General features: G+C 37.0%; 1 protein-coding gene across 1 annotated transcript in view; it reads right to left on the minus strand.

The window, feature by feature from the left end:
* KMT2C (lysine methyltransferase 2C) overlaps positions 1 to 20,598 on the minus strand; it is a 199,030-nt gene that overhangs the window by 68,839 nt on the left and 109,593 nt on the right. Inside the window, exons 22-24 of the mRNA XM_025378764.1 lie at positions 9,759 to 9,887; positions 7,593 to 7,712; positions 6,378 to 6,508 (exon numbers count right to left, since the gene is read on the minus strand). Of these exons, the coding sequence (XP_025234549.1) occupies positions 6,378 to 6,508; positions 7,593 to 7,712; positions 9,759 to 9,887 (380 nt within the window). The remainder of the gene's footprint in view (positions 1 to 6,377; positions 6,509 to 7,592; positions 7,713 to 9,758; positions 9,888 to 20,598) is intronic.

A 20,598-nucleotide genomic window follows, 5' to 3' on the forward strand; every position in this document is an offset into this window, starting at 1 on the left:
AGTTGAGAGAAGAAGGCTTCAGTCGATCAAACTTCTCAGAGCTAAACGAGGAACTATGTAACCAGCGCAAAGAAACTAAAAACTTTGAAAAAAGATGTGATGAATGGCTAACTAGAATAACCAATGTAGAGAAGTCCTTAAAAGAACTGATAGAGATGAAAACCATAACATGAGAACTACGTGACAAATGCACAAGCTTCAGTAACCAACTCGATCAACTGGAAGAAAGAGTATCAGTGATTGAAGATCAAATGAATGAAAGGAACTGAGGAGAAGTGTAGAGAAAAAAGAGTAAGAAGAAATGAACAAAACCTCCAAGAAATATGGGATTATGTGAAAAAACCAAATCTACGTCTGATTGGGGTGCCTGAAAGTGATGGGGAAAATGGAACCAAGTTGGAAAGCACTCTGCAGGATATCATCCAGGAGAACTTCCCCAACCTAGTAAGGCAGGCCAACATTCACATTCAGGAAATACAGAGAATGCCACAAAGATACTCCTCGAGAAGAGCAACTCCAAGACACATAATTGTCAGATTCACCAAAGTTGAAATGAAGGAAAAAATGTTAAGGGCAGCCAGAGAGAAAGGTCGGGTTACCCACAAAGGGAAGCCCATCAGACTAACAGCAGATCTCTCGGCAGAAACTCTACAAGCCAGAAGAAGTGGGGGCCAATATTCAACATTCTTAAAGAAAAGAATTTTCAACCCAGAATTTCATATCCAGCCAAACTAAGTTTCATAAGTGAAGGAGAAATAAAATCCTTTACACACAAGCAAACGCTTAGAGATTTTGTCACCACCAGGCCTGCCCTACAAGAGATCCTGAAGGAAGCACTAAACATGGAAAGGAACAACAGGTACCAGCCGTTGCAAAAACACGTCAAAATGTAAAATCCATTGATGCTAGGAAGAAACTGCATCAACTAATGAGCAAAATAACCAGCTAATATCATAATGACAGGATGAAGTTCATACATAACAATATTAACCCTAAGTGTAAATGGACTAAATGGTCCAATTAAAAGACACAGACTGGCAAATTGGATAAAGAGTCAAGACCCATCAGTCTGCTGTATTCAGGAGACCCATCTCACATGCAGAGACACACATAGGCTCAAAATAAAGGTATGGAGGACGATCTACCAAGCAAATGGAAAACAAAAAAAGCAGTGGTTGCAATCCTAGTCTCTGATAAAACAGATCAAAGATCAAAAGAGACAAAGAAGGCCATTACATAATGGTAAAGGGATCAATTCATCAGGAAGAGCTAACTATCCTAAATATATATGCACCCAATACAGGAGATCTCAGATTCATAAAGTAAGTCCTTAGAGACGTACAAAGAGACTTACACTCCCATACAATAATAATGGGAGACTTTAACACCCCACTGTCAACATTAGACAGATCAACAAGACAGAAAGTCAACAAGGACATCCAGGAATTAAACTCAACTCTGCAACAAGCGGACCTAATAGACATCTACAGAACTCTCCACCCAAAATCAACAGAGTATACATTCTTCCCAGCACCACATCGCACTTATTCCAAACTTGACCACATAATTGGAAGTAAAGCACTCCTCAGCAAATGTACAAGAACAGAAATTGTAACAAACTGTCTCTCAGACCACAGGGCAATTAAACTAGAACTCAGGACTAAGAAATTCAATCAAAACCACTCAACTACATGGAAACTGAACAACCTGCTCCTGAATGACTACTGGGTACACAACGAAATGAAGGCAGAAATAAAGATGTTCTTTGAAACCAATGAGAACAAAGATACAACATACCAGAATCTCTGGGACACATTTAAAGCAGTGTGTAGAGGGAAATTTATAGCACTAAATGCCCACAAGAGAAAGCAGGAAAGATCTAAAATTGACACCCTAACATCACAATTAAAAGAACTAGAGAAGGAAGAGCAAACACACTGAAAAGCTAGCAGAAGGCAAGAAATAACTAAGATCAGAGCAGAACTGAAGGAGATAGAGACACAAAAAACCCTCCAAAAAAATCAATGAATCCAGGAGCTGGTTTTTGGAAAAGATCAACAAAATTGATAGACCACTAGCAAGACTAATAAAGAAGAAAAGAGAGAAGAATCAAATAGATGCAATAAAAAATGATAAAGGGGATATCACCACTGACGCCACAAAAATACAAACTACCATCAGAGATTACTATAAACACCTCTATGCAAATAAACTAGAAAACCTAGAAGAAATGGATAATTTCCTGGACACTTACACTCTCCCAAGACTAAACCAGGAAGAAAATGAATCCCTGAATAGACCAATAGCAGGCTCTGAAATTGAGGCAATAATTAATAGCCTATCAACCAAAAAAAGTCCAGGGCCAGACGGATTCACAGCCGAATTCTACCAGAGGTACAAGAAGGAGTTGGCACCAGTCCTTCTGAAACTATTCCAATCAATAGAAAAAGAGGGAATCCTCTCTAACTCATTTTATGAGGCCAACATCATCCTGATACCAAAGCCTGACAGAGATACAACAAAAAAAGAGAACTTTAGACCAAAATCCCTGATGAACATCGATGCAAAAATCCTTAACAATATACTGGCAAACCGAATCCAGCAGCACATCAAAAAGCTTATCCACCATGATCAAGTGGGCTTCATCCCTGGGATGCAAGGCTGGTTCAACATACACAAATTAATAAACATAATCCAGCATATAAACAGAACCAAAGACAAAAACCACATGATTATCTCAACAGATGCAGAAAAGGCCTTTGACAAAATTCAACAGCCCTTCATGCTAAAAACTCTCAATACATTTGGTATTGATGGAACGTATCTCAAAATAATAAGAGCTATTTATGACAAACCCACAGCCAGTATCATACTGAATGGCCAAAAACTGGAAGCATTCCCTTTGAAAACTGGCAAAAGACAGGGATGCCCTCTCTCACCACTCCTATTCAACATAGTGTTGGAAGTTCTGGCTATGGCAATCAGGCAAGAGAAAGAAATAAACGGTATTCAGTCAGGAAAAGAAGAAGTCAAATTGTCCCTGTTTGCAGATGACATGACTGTATATTCAGAAAACCCCATTGTCTCAGCCCAAAATCTCCTTAAGCTGATAAGCAACTCCAGCAAAGTCTCAGGATACAAAATTAATGTGCAAAAATCACAAGCATTCTTATACACCAGTAACAGACAGAGAGCCAAATCATGAACGAACTCCCATTCACAATAGCTTCAAAGAGAATAAAATACCTAAGAATCCAACTTACAAGGGATGTAAAGGACCTCTTCAAGGAGAACTACAAATCACTGCTCAGTGAAATAAAAGGGGACACAAACAAATGGAAGGCCATACCATGCTCATGGATAGGAAGAATTAATATTGTGAAAATGGCCATACTGCCCAAGGTAATTTATAGATTCAATGCCATCCCCATTAAGCCACCAATGACTTTCTTCACAGAATTGGAAAAAACTGCTTTAAAGTTCATATGGAACCAAAAAAGACCCCACATTGCCAAGACAATCCTAAGCCAAAAGAACAAAGCTGGAGGTATCACGCTACCTGACTTCAAACTATACTACAAGGCTACAGTAACCAAAACAGCACGGTACTGGTACCAAAACAGAGATATAGACCAATGGAACAGAACAGAGCCCTCAGAAATAATACCACATATCTACAGCCATCTGATCTTTGACAAACCTGACACAAACAAGAAACGGGGAAAGGATTCCCTATTTAATAACTGGTGCTGGGAAAATTGGCTAGCCAGTAATTAAGAAAGCTGAAACTGGATCCTTTCCTTACTCCTTATATGAAAATTAATTCAACATGGATTAAAGACTTAAATGTTAGACCTAAAACCACAAAAACCCTAGAAGAAAACCTAGGTAATACCATCAGGACATAGGCATGGGCAAGGACTTCATATCTAAAACACCAAAAGCAACAACAACAAAAGCCAAAATTGACAAATGGGATCTAATTAAACGAAAGAGCTTCTGCACAGCAAAAGAAACTACCATCAGAGTGAACAGGCAACCTACAGAATGGGAGAAAAATTTTGCAATCTACTCATCTGACAAAGGGCTGATATCCAGAATCTACAAAGAACTCAATCAAATTTACAAGAAAAAAACAACCCCATCAAAAAGTGGGCAAAGGATATGAACAGACATTTCTCAAAAGAAGACATTCATACAGCCAACAGACACATGAAAAAATGCTCATCATCACTTGCCATCAGAGAAATGCAAATCAAAACCACAATGAGATAACATCTCACACCAGTTAGAATGGCAATCATTAAAAAATCAGGAAACAACAGGTGCTGGAGAGGATGTGGAGAAATAGGAACACTTTTACACTGTTGGTGGGACTGTAAACTAGTTCAACCATTGTGGAAAACAGTGTGGCGATTCCTCAAGGATCTAGAACTAGAAATACCATTTGACCCAGCCATCCTATTACTGGGTATATACCCAAAGGATTATAAGTCATGCTGCTATAAAGACACATGCACACGTATGTTTATTGCAGCACTATTCACAATAGCAAAGACTTGGGATCAACCCAAATGTCCATCAGTGACAGACTGGATTAAGAAAATGTGGCACATATACACCATGGAATACTATGCAGCCATAAAAAAGGATGAGTTTGTGTCCTTTGTAGGGACATGGATGAAGCTGGAAACCATCATTCTCAGCAAACTGTCACAAGAACAAAAAACCAAATACCACATGTTCTCACTCATAGGTGGGAATTGAACAATGAGATCACTTGGACACAGGAAGGGGAACATCACACACCAGGTCCTATTGTTTGGGGGGGGGGGGGGGGGAGGGGGGGGGGTAGCATTAGGAGATATACCTAATGTAAATGACGAGTTGATGGGTGCAGCACACCAACATGGCACATGTATACATATGTAACAAACCTGCACATTGTGCACATGTACCCTAGAACTTAAAGTATAATAAAAATAAATAAATAAACAAATGTAAGGAAGAAAATTTTAAAAAATAAAAAAAAAATGTATGAGGCACAATGTTGTTCAATTAAAAAAAAGATGAAAAATTTAAAAAAAAGGTAAACCAAACTATAAATGGATTTTTTTCCTGACCAATTAAATGATTGTTTAAAAAAACAAAGGTACAAAGCTAGGATATAAGAGATTGAGGGGAAAAATATCTATAAAGGATATACAAAAGGTAAGGCACTGGTTAGACACTTTACATACATACTCTTACTGAACCTCTGAGCATTTCTGAGAGGCACCATTATGTCACAAATGAGGAAACCGAGACAGAGATGTTAAATAGAACAGAATCACACAGCTAACTGGTAGTGGAATGGTATTTAAACCCTCTGACTTTCTAGGCTAAACTCTAACATGAACACTGCCATTAAGATGTTAGTAGCTACTGAAAAAGAAAATTGAGGAAGTTGTATGTTAGTTGAAAGGCAGTGTATTTTAAAACCAATTAAACTAGTAATAGCTAACTGGAAAATTAATGTAAAAAATAAATACAACTCAGGCAATGAAGGGTTATCTACATAAGCCATAGTTTCTTAGGAGGAACAGATCAGATGAATAGTTTTCTACACTGAAATTAGGACGGACTCTCAATGATAGTCTGTTCCAGTTCAATTTTAACACATGAAGAAATAGAGACCAGGAAGGATGAATAACATGCTTAGGAATTTACAATTAGTTAGATGCAGAGCCAGATGTTTAATCTCAGTACCATTTCTAATATTGAGCTATTTCCATTGTATCGCATGGCCTTAAACTCTGACTTAATGTTTACAAGATGAACTAGAAAAAAACTTTTTTGGAGTCTACAGTTATCAAACATAATTTCTTCATACTGAAAGATATTTTTCTGATGTGTATTTTGGAAAACAAAAAGAATACTGCTTAAATCTTTGGTTCACCAGGCCTCTAAAAGTGGTTAACGATTATTAAAGCTATAACTTTGACTGAAAAACCTATCTTAAATCAATGAATATAACTACTGTAACTTGTATTGGCAAAGGAAATTTCAACAGAACTTGGGTGTGGGGTATACATAGCTATAAATGGCTTGAAGACTTGAGTTTTTCCTACCCCAAAGTCTCCTTGTTACATCTTACAGAATACTTAGAAGTGAACAACTGGGATTAAAAAAGCAATTTATGGCAAGTATCAAAGCACACAAAAAAGTAAATTTAATTTTTACAGACCCCTGGAAGGTAAAAATGGCATTTATGATGACTAAATGAAAACAAAACAAGTAAAACATTAACAAAAACAACAAACCTATGTTTTATAACTCAATACATTCTATTTCCTCAATTAACAAACCATGTAAAATAATGTAAAGCAAAATATTACTTGTAAATAGGCAGGGAAAGTTTCCTCAAGCTTATTTTTCCTTTTTCGGTATCTCTTCTTTATTTTTTCAGTACTTTCAGTAACAGAAACAGATTCATCAACTAAAGTATCTGGTAACTGCTCACTCCAGCCTGAAACAACAGTCACATTTATACATATGTGGCATTTAAAATTTCTAGACAAACCCACTGAAGGTAATTTTATACCTTACCAATGTACACACAGTTTCATATAAACAAACAAGCTTTTTCAACAAAAAATCTCAAATCAAGTTTATTACTTTTAAGTGCCAAAAAATTTTCATTTCATGCCTATTTAGTATTAGCATGTTTCCCATTTTCTTAATAACAGATTTCTTTACAAAGCAAAAGCTTATTTATTTATTTAAACACATTTTGTTAAAGAGTAAAAAGATAATAATAATAATAAATACCCAAAGCTCATGAGTATGAGGAAATGGCAACTTACAAACTATTAAGGCAAATTCAGTGGGTACAATTTTTTTGTAGGGTAGATTGAGAATACTCAACAAAAACCTTAAAGAAAAAGTGTGTCCTTTAATACAGCAATTCCAAGCTCAGAAATTTATTATAAATTAATTATTTGTAGGATATATACATTGTGAAAACATGACTATGAATATGCCAATAAATATGCAATGAACACCCATTCTTGAAATCAGAAACGGAAATAAATTTGGGGACTATGAAATTAGCAAAGAAACAAGAACACAGCTTAAATTTGACAAATAAACAATCAAATGATATTCTCAGATGCTTCGTGATGGCAGGGCAAACGGTACATCCCTCTGAAAATCAGTATGAGCACTCTACCACCAGACTACATAAGTGAACTGACTCTTCTGAAAACTAGAAACAGACAAACATTTTTTACAACCATCTTTTTAAATGCACCGTAACCTAGCCAGAACATAAGGAATCCATGAAAAACAAAAATTAAGGTAAATAAGGAACCACAGAAGTAAGCAAAAGAGTAGAAGCTCTCCGAAATTTGCTGAAATCCAATGACCTCAAACTCTATACGCACTCAAATCCTTTCATCAATAAAAGGTAGTAAGGCTTTTATTGAGTAACAATAAGAGGCAATAAGGCTCTTATTGACTGTAACATTTTAGGAAGCTCTTTCCAACAGAAGTATCAAGACCAAGGGGTTACATTAAAAAAAAAAAAAAAAAGTTTTAAGTCAGTACTATACCATCATCTCTGCAAGGTAACTGCTCAGAAATAGAGCCTGAGGAATCTTTCCTGATCACAGATCTTTTGGTTTTCCCTTGCCCAGTTCGACTTCTTTGCCGCACCATAAATCCACCAATACCTATCCAAAAAAGAAATTGGGTAAACTGATAAATAATTTCTCCCTACATTTCCACAGTACATAGGATAAAACTGCTTTATCTTGAATAGTAAGGCATTTTCCGAAATTAAATCTGTGCTAATCTAAATCAATAATCTGATTTTTAGGTAAACTAGAAGTTAAAAATAAGCAAAAAAAAAGAAAAGAAAAAAGAAAGAAAAAGGCAAAGCCACTGTTATCACTTATCAAACAGAATATAAAAAGACCTGTGTGCACTTCCTCTTCTAAACAGTATCGGTGTAAATATCAAACACTAAATTATGCTGGTTTATCTATTTGACAAATATTAGTACCTCATACATCAAATTACAGTCATGCACTGCATGATGATGTTGGTCAACAAAGGCCTGCATGTTAAGACAGTGGTCCCATAAGATTATAATGGAGCTGAAAAATTCCCACCACAGAGAGATATCACTGTAGTTATAACACTGTGGCATAATTACTTTATTTTTTAAAATGGATTTAGGGTACCATGCAGCCTAAGTGTGTAGTAAGCTATACCATCTAGGTTTGTGGAAGTGCACTCTATGATGTTCACACAAGGATGAAAACGCCTAATGATGTATTTCTCTGAACTTAAGTGATGGATGACTGTGTTTGTATACTAACCGGCTAGATGACAGAAACATTCTTTGATATGATTTCAGGGGGATGGTGTCCAGTATTCCAAGGTATGAGGGTATTTATACATGGGATACATAGAGCCCTGAGGTTAAGAGCATGGAATCTGGAGTCAGACTATGTAATTCTACTCACTCACTAAATACTTCTCAATGCCTCAGTTCTTTCACTGGTTAAAAATGGGAGTAAGGCAAAGCAGCTTCTCATACATATGTTAAATGGACAAATAACATAAGTGAATTGCTTAGAATAGAGGTCTGGTACACAGTCAACACTATAAGCTTTTGTGAAATGATATCGCTGTCGAGCAATATACTCCGTGACCTAATGGGCCCCTCAATTAGAGGGCTGACTTCCATGTGAGGCAGAGGAAAAGAAAAAAAAACAGTAAATACAAGTTCCTGGAAGAAATCTGCAATGTCTAAAATTTAAAGTGCACTTATAAGCCTCATGATTAGGAAGAAATGAAATCATTTTCATAAAATGATTTAGATGCAACTAATCTTAGGTCCTTATTATAGATGTGACCTATTTAAAAGATGTCATCTTTCAAGGTCTCACAGAATACAAATGAAGTAAGAAAGTTCTTCCTTACACAGCAAAAGGGATTTAGGTCACTCTTACCAATAAAATGTAAGCAATCAGAAGCATAAAGATTGTACCAATCCAATTTAAAACCTCATTGGTAAACAGACATTAATAAACTGCCTAAGGAAAGCCTACTCAATACCTGTGAAAAGCGGGAAAAAAATTTTTTTAAATAAATACATAAAAGCCTACAACTTCTGTATTGTGACAATTTCAATAATTTTTTCCAATAAGGCAAATAAAATCGACAAGCAAGACCACTTTTCTCTCCACTCCTGAGGCAGATAAGAAATAAGAGTGTTTAATCCGTCATAGTTTTAACTGGACTATAAATTCTAGGAGGCATAATAACTCTCGTTCCCTTTCACGTTGTATACTTACTGGCACTCCTGCATAAACATTGAAATCAGTTTTTTCAAAAAAAGATATTAGAAAGTGAACACTGAAAACTAAAAGCATTACAGAAGTACACATCCAGAGGAACTATATAAATGGCCTTCAAAGTCCAAGTATGAACAAAAGCCAATCTAGTAAAGCATTTAATAAAATGGTTAACATTTGGGATAACGTATTCAATAATGATTCATTGTGAAGTATTCACATATTCAAAATAAAGAACTCTTGAGCTAAAAAATCATATTCAAATAGTTTAGTTCTTTAATTTATATGCACATATTTTTGTTTAGACAGTTCTTAATCCTGAATAGTTAATTTTAATTGAAGTCTTCAGTATTGTATTTTTCTTAAATTAACCAAGTATTGATGATATTGAAATGTCTACCTCAGACACTATACCTGGTCTGTATGGTTTCCTTTTTCTCTTTTTGACACCATCTGTTCCTTCTACTCCCTTAGTTTCATCATCCACAGCTTCCCGCTCAGGACTAGATTCTGATTTTCCATCACAATCCATAAGTTCTCCTTCTGGAAAAAAGTAAATGTATACACAAAATTGGAAAAACCTATCAAATACATAATCCCTACATAATGGGGAATACAAAGCAGGGTTGTTACTGAGCCATTTTAATTACACATCCCTGTTGGTAGGGACAGTATGAAAGCAGACAGAAACCCCAAATGGTTGCAGAAATTGTGCTGCTTAGTGCAGTGTTCCCATGAAATAAAACATAATAATCAGAGAAGGGGAACACAGAACTCAGAAAGAGTTCTGTTAAGTGTAATCCATTTGCACTTAACAAATTCACTTCTTTAATTATGTCTTCAGGTCCAAGTCTCTAGACCAGAACTCTCTTCTGAGCTTCAACCACAGCTACAATTGAATACTACCTAGTTACTGAAAACTGTATATCCAAAATGAACTACTGATTTAAAATAAACTTTCTCCTTTTTCCCATGTTACCTATCATCATTAAAAGGCATGGACATGTAACCTGGAGAATACAAAGGCCTGGAAGACCACCATAATCATTCCTAATTTCTTTCCTCCCACAACCAAGACTCCTCAATACCTCTGAAATGCATTTTATCACTCTTTATCACCATCTTAGTCCAACCTCAGATGACTCACTATTAATACAACATGCTGCTATCTAGTTCCCCACCTCAAAGCTTACCTCTCTCCAATTAGTTCTTTAAATTACTGCATAAATGATCTTTCTATAAATATGTATCAATTTTCTGCTTAAAATCCTTTCATGTCTTCCCAATGCCCTCAAAATAAACTTCAAATTGCAAGGCCCATTACAACAGCCTTTTGTAAACTTTCCAGCTTCATCTCACTCCCACCAGTGAACTATATTCAGTTCTTTGGATGTATCAAGCTCTTTCTTCCACTGTCTTCCCCAATTTCTGCCTTCTACCTAACTTATCTTTCATGATTTATTCTAAACTTCACTGTATTGAAGAATTCCTGATATTTAGATAAGGTTATGTCAAACAGTGTATGTTCCTATATATGAATGTCATGCTTCATTTTAATTGGTTCTTTAAAATCTGTGTCCCTGCTGGACTGTATTCTCCATGAGAACAGGTACACAGATTTTCTTAGTAACAGATGTATTGTTAGCAGGATACCTAATACATGTTCAACAAATACTTCACTGAATGTGGTAAATGGAATGCTTAGAGAATGCTATTTTAGAGAATGCTATTTTAACACTATGTAATCAAACTTTTCCAAGTTATATATGCTTTACATTGTATTACAGGAAAAAGACATGTTTATCAAATACATTTTAAAATCAAGTTGTTAACTCCTTCAATATTCTCAGTATTAGAGATAACATATTTCTGTAATGGCATGAACAGGGTATGCGTCTTTTGTTTTTTATTATATTTGAAGCCAATTCCACAACAATCTGATAATGGCTATGAACTTATGACTAAGCCATGAAAAGAAAAGTTTATAGGCCAGGCAGGGTGGCTCATGCCCATAATCCCAGCACTTTGGGGGGGCCAAGGCAGGTGGATCACTTGAGGTCAGGAGTTCCAGACCAGCCTGACCAACATGGTGAGTCTCTACCAAAAATACAAAATTATCCGGGCGTTGTGGTACACGCCTGTAATCCCAGCTACTCAGGAGACTGAGGCAGGAGAATTGCTTGAACCCGGGAGGTGGAGGTTTCAGTGAGCTGAGATTATGCCATTGCACTCCAGCCTGAGCAACAAGAGCAAAATTCCGTTTCAGAAAGAAAGAACGAAAGAAAGAAAGAAAGAGAAAAGAAAAAAGAAAATTACTGAAACACAGCAAACACCAAAGATAACAATACCAATTGTTTACTTCCAAATAAACCCACCTAAAAGTTAATGACAGGGAATTTGGGGTGAAGGTGGCAGGCTAAATCCATATATTAAAATTTCATTCTCCTGAAACTCTACTAAAAACACACTAAAATAATCCATTTTTAAAAGATAAAATCAAGCTGGGGCATGGTGGCATGCCTGCAATCCCAGCTATTTGGGAGGCTGAGGTGGGAGAAGAGAATTGCTTGAGCCAGGAGGCTGAGGCTACAGTGAGTTATGATCACACCACTGCATTCCAGCCTGGGCAACAGAGAAAGACCCAATCTCCTTTAAAAAAAAAAAAAAAGACAATAGGAAAGGAGAAAAACAACTTAACAAAGTTAAATTCTCAGTTGAAGGCAGAAAGAACTGAAAAAAAAAAGAATGCAGTTTATAACAATCCTCAGAAGGCTGAGAAACTAGGAAAACTGGCTACCTTTGGAAATAAGTGGGAGAAAACCGAAGCAACAAGAGCTTTATTTAATTATCTACAGAAGTCATACTCCCTACACCTGCTTCCTAGGTTTACACACTGAGAAGCTGCTACTCTCATTCATGGGATGCAGGATTCCTGGGTGACCTTAAACGCAACAATGGGATAAAGACTGAAAATAGGATGAAGAAACTATACTAAATGTGGGCATACTAAATGTGGACAACCCCATCCTGCTCCCGCTGCCGTACCCCATGTTTCCCCACTAAATTCTCAGAAAGTTAGCAGCCAGATCTCCAGCCTCCAAGTATGAGGTTTGAAAAGACTGTTGTGGGGAACCTGATCAGTTCAAGAAGAACATCTAAAGATACTGAAACCAGAGGGTTCCCCAAATGGTCAGCACAAATCACCCCACTAAACTTACAAATTGACAAGCACCACCACATACTCAAAGCTTTCCAATCAACTACTTAATTCCTTTTTTAAAAAATAAAAATAGTATCTATCCAGTCTCCATCTTTAGTTATTCACTTTTAATCATGCAGGTACAATAAAGATTATCTGATGATGGTCTGTAACAAGCTTGTCCAACCTGCAGCCCAAGATGCTTAAAATGTAGCCCACTACAAGTTCATAAACTTTCATACAACATTATGAGACTTTTTATAAGTTCTGGTTTTTTTTGTTTGTTTTTTTTAAAAAAAGCTCATCAGCTATCATCAGCGTATTTTATGTGTGGCCCAAGACAATTCTTTTAATGTGGGCCATAGACGCCTGAAGATCTGCAACACCCCTGACAGAGACCTGAAAACATAAAAGACAATTTGGAATTAATAGACTAAGTAGGAAGAAAAAAATTTTTAAAAAGATTAAAATCCTCTGAGGGATAAGATAAGATACCCATGAGGCAAGAATAGGATGCTACAAAAGAAACATTCAAAGGAAGGAAAGAAAGCTCATGAAATAATTGAAACAACAGAAATAAAAACAAAACTCAGTAGAGGAAGATAAAATAAGGACATGAATTGGAAAGAAGCAGAGAAAAATTGAGTACGTTTCACATCTGAAAAGCAGAATTCTAGAAAAAGAGAGGGAATTGTTGTCAATAATATAGTTCAAGAACATCTCCTGCCACTGAAGGATATAAGATGGCAGACTGAAAGAGACCACTCAGTGTCTAACAAAACAGATTTTAAAAATCCAAAATAGACAAAAACAGACGTTATCCTCATGAAATTTTAGAACACTGAGGACAAAGAATTTCCTAAAATCCTAAGAGCTCCTAAGAAAACACAGGTCACATAGAAAGAATCGAGTTCTTCATATACTAGAAACTAAAAGGCAGTGGATCAATGGACTAAAAATGATAAATGAAAACGTATTTCCAACCTGGAAAAGATCAGTCAGGTAGGAAGGTAAAATAAAGACATTTTCAGAAGTATATAATGCCCAAAACTTACCTTCCACACCTTCTCTGTCAGGGAGCTATGGAAGATACGTTCCACCCAAATTGACGGAAGAAATAACAGAAATTAATGAAACTGCAGAAAACACATGTAACACAGGAGAGAACACAAGATGATCTCCAAGATGATGAAGAAGAAATCCCTAAATTAATCATATGTAATGGTTTGTGGCCAAGGATAGCACTGGATCTAATACAAAGACCACCTTTCTACTGAAACAATGCACACGAGGACAGTAAAACCCAAGAGAGCACTTTTATTGATGAGGTTCATAGTGACACCAGTAAGCATACATGTTGAGACAAATGGCATAAAGTAGCACATACAGTGCCCTAACACAAGTGGTATCACTGAAGGCTAAAGTCTCTTCTAACCAACATATTCACAAGGGCCTTCTGATTCCCACAGGCCGCAATAAAGAAAAAGACCATATCGGCCAGGCGCGGTGGCTCATGCCTGTAATTTCAGCACAGCACTTTGGGAGGCTGAGGCGGGTGGGTCATGAGGTCAGAAGATTGAGACCACCCTGGCTAACATGGTGAAAACCCGTCTCTACTAAAAATACAAAAACAGCCGGGTGAGGTGGCGGGCGCCTGTAGTCCCAGCTACTCGGGAGGCTGAGGCAGGAGAATGGCATGAACCCGGGAGGCAGAAGTTGCAGTGAGCCAAGATTGCACCACTGCACTCCAGTCTGGGCGACAGAGCGAGACTGTGTCTCAAAAAAAAAAAGGAAAAAAAAGGAAAAGACCATATCACCCAAACATGAGAAATTCTTCCATATATGCATACTTGTATCTAGATGACTAATCTCTGGAAAGTTATAAGAAAACCACTGGTTCTTTCCAAGGAAGGGATGGCCGAGAAAGGTAGACTAACTTAACATTGTTCACTCTTTTTAAGACCTTTGTATTTCTTATAGCTATTGCCTATTCAAAAACAAACCTGTAACAGGGAAAGAATGAAAGCTTTTCTTCAACATTTGGGACAAGGCAAGGATACCTAATCTTAACACTTATATTCAACATAAGTCCTAGCCAGAGCAATCACATAAGAAAAGGAAATAAAAAGCATCCAAGCAGAAAAAAAGGGGAAGAATTATCCCTGTGTGCAGATGACATGATCCTGTAGGTAGAAACCCCTAAAAATTCCACAATTACTAAAATAAATGAATTCAGTCAAGTAGCAGGATACAAAATCAATATACAAAAATCACATGCATTTCTTTATACCAATAATGATCTGAAAAAAAATCAAGAAAACATTTCCACTTAAAATAACACCAAAAAGAATAAAACACTTAGGAACAAATTTAATGAAGGAAGTAAAAGGTTTATATACTAAACATTATAAAATATTGACAAAAGAAACTGAAGACACAGAGCCGGGCGTGGTGGCTCATGCCTGTAATCCCAGCACTTTGGGAGGCCAAGGTGAGTAGATCACCTGAGATCAGGAGTTCAAGAGCAGCCTGGCCACATGGCGAAACCCTGTCTCTACTGACAATACAAAAATTGGCCAGGTGTGGTGGCAAGCACCTGTAATCCCAGCTACTTGGGGGGCTGAGGCAGCAGAACTGCTTGAGCCCAGGAGGAGGTGGAGGTTGCAGTGAGCTGAGATCGCGCCACTGCACTCCTGCCTGGGCAACAGAGCGTGACTCTGTCTCAAAAAAAAAGAAAAAAACTGAAGACACAAATAAATATAAAGATATCCCCATGTTTGTGGACTGGAATAATATTAAAATGTCCATACCATCCAAAGTGATCTACAGCTTCAATGCAAATTTCCAAAGGCATTTTTCACAAAAATAAAAAACACAAATTTGTATTAAATCATAAAAGACCCTGAATAGCCAAAAGAATCTTGAGAAAGAAAAAGTAGAAGGTATCACACTACCTGACTTCAAGTTATATTACAAAGTGATAGTTATCAAGACAGTATGGTACTGGCATAAAAACAGACACATGGATCAATGGAACCGAATACAGAGCCCAGAAATAAACCCAAGCATATATTACAAGCTAATTTTTGACAAGTCCAATAAGATACAACAGGGAAAAGACGGTCTCCTCAATAAGTAGTGGTAAGAAAACTAGATATCTATATGCAAAAGAATGAAACTGGACCTGATGTCTATCTTACACATCATACACAAAAAGCAACTCGAAATGGATTAAATACCTAAGACTTGAAGTCATAAAGCTCCTACAAGGAAATATAGGAGAAAAACTCCTTGATATCCTCCTTGACAATGATTTTTTGGATATCACACCAAAAGTTCAGGCAGCAAAAGCAAAAACAAGCAAGTGGGACTACATCAAGCAAATAAGCTTCTGTATAGCAAAAACAAAAACAGGGTAAAAAGGTAGCACAGAGATTAGGGGAAAATATTGGCAAACCACACATCTGATAAGGTGTTAAAATCCAAAACATATGAGGAACTCACACAACTCAGTAGCAAAAAACTCCCAAATAACTGGATTTTAAAATAAACAAAGGACCTGAATAGCCATTTTTCCAAAGTCACACAAATGGTCAAATGGTGTATGAAAAGATGCTCAACACCATAATCATCAGGAAAATGAAAATTAAAACCACAATAGATATCATCTCATGTCTCTTAGAATGACTATCATCAAAAAGGCAAAGACAAAAGTGTTGGTGAGGATGTGTAGAAAACGAAACCTTTGTATACGGTTGATAGGAATGTAAATTAGTATAGCCATTATTGAGAACAGTATAGAGGTTCCTTTAAAAAAATATAACTACCATAAGATGCACCAATGCCTCTGTTGGGCATATATTCAAAGGTAATAAAATCAGCACCCGAGAGAGACATCTGCACTCCCATATTCATGGCAGCATTACTTACAATAGCCAAGATATGGAAACAAACTAAGTATCCTAATGGACAATTTACTAATCCATTCAAGGACAGATGAATGGACGAAGAAATTGTGATGTGTGTATGTACATATATAAGTCCTCCCTTAATGTCATCAATAGGTTCTTGGGAACTGAAATGTTAAGCTAAATGAACATACAGCATGTTCTCAAGTAACACTGTTTCCTTCAATCTAATTTTGGTATAATGCAATGAAAAAAAAAATCGGTTTTGTCATACTTTTTTTCCACCTCTTAACCACAGTTTCTAAGAACTTACTGATGACAATGAGGACTTAACTATACAATGGAATAGTTGGCCTTAAGAAAGGAGATACTGCCATTTGTGACAACATGGATGAACCTGGAGGAAGCTATGATAAGTAAATTAAGCTAGACACAGAAAAATACTGTATGATCTCACTTAATAAGCAGAATGGGAGGCAGGGGGGTGAGAAGCTGAATATATAGAGAGCAGAATGGTGGTTATCAAGGGTCTGGGGATGGGGGATGGTTGGGATGGGAAGAAGTAGGTCAGAGGGTACCAATCTGCAGTTAGGTAAAATGAATAATTCTAGAGATCAAATTAATACACAACATGAGAACCATAGTTAATAATACTGTGTATCGAAAATTTGCTGAAAGAGATTTTACATGCACACACACACACACACACACCCACACACACACACAGAGTAACTACGGAAGATGAAGGATACAGACATCTGTCTGACCATAGTAATCATTTCACTATGTATACAAAGCATGTTGTATACCTCAGATATGTAAAATAAAAATAAATGAAAAAAACAGAACAAAACAAAACCCGTATCCTACCTGCAAAAACAGTTTCAAATGCATTCTGTCTTTGGATTTAGCAAGGAATTCACCTTTGCAGGCCCACCTACATACAACATTATAAATACACCAGGTGATTCATTGTATTATTCACAGTAAAAGACTGAAAGAAACCCAAAGGTCTATCAACAGGGGAAAGAACTGGTAAATTAAGTTGCTTATATTTCCATATAAAGGAATATTTGCAGCCATAAAAAAATGAAGGACAGTAAAAAGTAGCAAGACAAGAGGAACAAAAAACATATATACACACATTTCCTTGTACATGCATAAAACACATCTGGAAGGTTACAGAAGAAACCTCCGAGGTTTCTGGAGATGTAAACTGGGGGCATGAAGGCAGGGGAAAGGGAGAGACTTCACTGTTTACCTTTTTATTCTTTTCCAATTTTAAATCATTTGAATGTATAACTTGTCTAGAAATCAAATTTTAACAGTTGAGGGAATTAACATTACAGAAAGTAACAAACTTCAAGAAAGCAGCCACCTTCACCAGGTGGATAGTTTACCGCACTCTTCCCACTCTACAGTAGTTACTGAATGCCAGTCTCCTCCCTCCACTCAGTCTGCCCCACCTGCTGGCCTGCTACAGCCTTGGTGCAGTCCTATTCCCGCACCTCCAAACACGTTCATACATTGTGATGGTCTCTCTGGGGCCACCGATTGAGAGGAAATGTGCTGTGTTTCCATTCTTGAGACAGAGTGTTTTTATTTTCTTGAGGTTTGGGATATTTTTCTTGTAATAACAGGGTTTCTAGATCCCAGTAGGTGAGAAAGAAGTATGCTTTTATTGCATAAGGAATTTGTTTCCGATATATCAAAGTGATGATGTATGACTTTTCTTAAAGAAGTGGTTATTAGAAGAGTTAAAAATCAATGGAAACAAAAAGTCATAGGTATTGTTCCAATACTCCAGGAACATCACAGTTTGGATCCTGCAGAGGTGTGTAAAATAATGTGTAATATTACATTCTGACAACCTCAAATTGAAAAATGCACAGCTGAAGATCACTTATAGTCAATACTACTTTTCAAACTTTAAGTTCATCAAGTCTCTCCCTAATGTATTGTACTTTTTAATAAAGGAAACTGTCAGATACGCTATAATACAGAGGAAAATGTTTATATACTCTTTCATTATAATTTTTCCACAACTTCCAAAATGAAGAAAAAGACATGGAAACATTAAGTTTGGAGAATAATTGTGGCAGGCAATTCCCCCATCCTAAAAGTTCAATTACCCAAACATAGGCATGATTTCTTACTAACTAAAAAGGAACTGAATTCACATATAAAGACAAGCGTGGGATTCTGTTGAGTTCTGCTGGACACAGAACACAACTGCCGAAGCACTGGTTGAGCACTTGTATTCTAATAGCTCACGGTTACTGAGCACTCTACGTGTGGGAAGAGCCAGTGCCGGGTGCCTGGCACGCATCCTTGCACCTCATCAGCACAACTATCCTGTGGGCTCATCCTGGTTCACCTATTTTATAAATGAGAACACTAGCATTAGAGAAGTTAAAAAATTTGCCTAAAAACATCCAGAGTAGGTTTCAACATTGCCCACTACTTTATAATGCTTTCCCAAGAGCACTGAGACATTATCAAAACACGTTAGTGAAACAGTCTAAAACATCACAAATTTTAGGTTTAATACAAAATGCCCAGAAAAGGGCAGCATTATTAGAAATCTCAGCATAATGTAATAATAAGAACTTATGATGATTGTATCCTTTTCCTATTTTTTCTCCTGTACAGGCATATTAAATACCATAAAACTTATTTTAGGGGTGTGTATGTGCAGTTTCAAGATAATAATCTAAAACATTTTTAATATGACGAAGTATGGCAATACTAAATTTTTTTTTTTTTTTTTTTGAGACAGAGTCTCGCTGTGTTGCCCAGGCTGGAGTGCAGTGGCACAATCTCGGCTCACTGCAAGCTCCACCTTCCGGGTTCACGTCACTCTCCTGCCTCAGCCTCCCCAGTAGCTGGGACTACAGGCGCCCACCACCGCGCCCGGCTTTTTTGTATTTTTAGTAGAGATGGGGTTTCACCCTGTTAGCCAGGATGGTCTCGATCTCCTGACCTTGTGATCCGCCCGCCTCGGCCTCCCAGAGTGCTGGGATTACAGGCGTGAGCCACCGCGCCCAGCAGCAATACTAAATTTTTAAAAGGGATTTTTATTTAGCCAACAGCAGAAAGCAAAAATATTGTCCAAGTAACATGCATTTATTTTATCCCTAGGAATGTACCTGTCCTTCCACAAAGCATGTGAGATCCTGGCATGTAAATGAACATGACAGACTAGTCATGAAAATAGTGTATATTCAATTCCTTAAATTCTAAAATTGTCTTAGCATTTAACATCCAACACACTAAACAATCTTTTTTCATATTCAAAAAAAAAGGACAAATTCAGTAAATTCAGATGGGCTATTTTATCACGTAAAGTTAAAAAAAGTAAGGGTAATTTTTCAACTGATTTTCTTTTACCCTGATACAAGTCAATGAGAAAGTATGAAATTGAAACATATCACCATTTCTCAGTGCTTACAAATGGCAGTCACAAGGAAAAGCTTCCAAGGTCTTTTGTGTTGTTTTTAAAAGATATTATAATCTCATAATTTGGGAAACAATGTGTACTATTATCAAGAAACCTTTCGTATTTTGTGAAATGGAGCACTTCCCTAATTTAAGAGACTATGGAAACCTTTTTCAGACATTTTTTTAACATCCTCAGAAATGGAAATTCTTGTTAATGCTGATCTGATCAATTCCTCCTAAGTTTATGGACTGTCTCTTCACAAACTACAAGCCCCCAAATCAAATTATCTGTTCAATGGTATCTGAAATCAGTTATATACAAGCATCAGAAAGTTTTCTCCCAGCAACATAGACCCAAAACACACTACTACAAAACAAAAATTATCAAGAACATACAAAAGGCCGGGCGCGGTGGCTCAAGCCTGTAATCCCAGCACTTTGGGAGGCCGAGACGGGCGGATCACGAGGTCAGGAGATCGAGACCATCCTGGCGAACACCGTGAAACCCCGTCTCTACTAAAAAATACAAAAAACTAGCCGGGCGAGGTGGCGGGTGCCTGTAGTCCCAGCTACTCGGGAGGCTGAGGCAGGAGAATGGCGTAAACCTGGGAGGCGGAGCTTGCAGTGAGCTGAGATCCGGCCACTGCACTCCAGCCCGGGCTACAGAGCGAGACTCCGTCTCAAAAAAAAAAAAAAAAAAAAAAAT

Source organism: Theropithecus gelada, chromosome 3 (genome assembly GCF_003255815.1).
Source record: "Theropithecus gelada isolate Dixy chromosome 3, Tgel_1.0, whole genome shotgun sequence".
Lineage (NCBI taxonomy): Eukaryota > Metazoa > Chordata > Mammalia > Primates > Cercopithecidae > Theropithecus > Theropithecus gelada.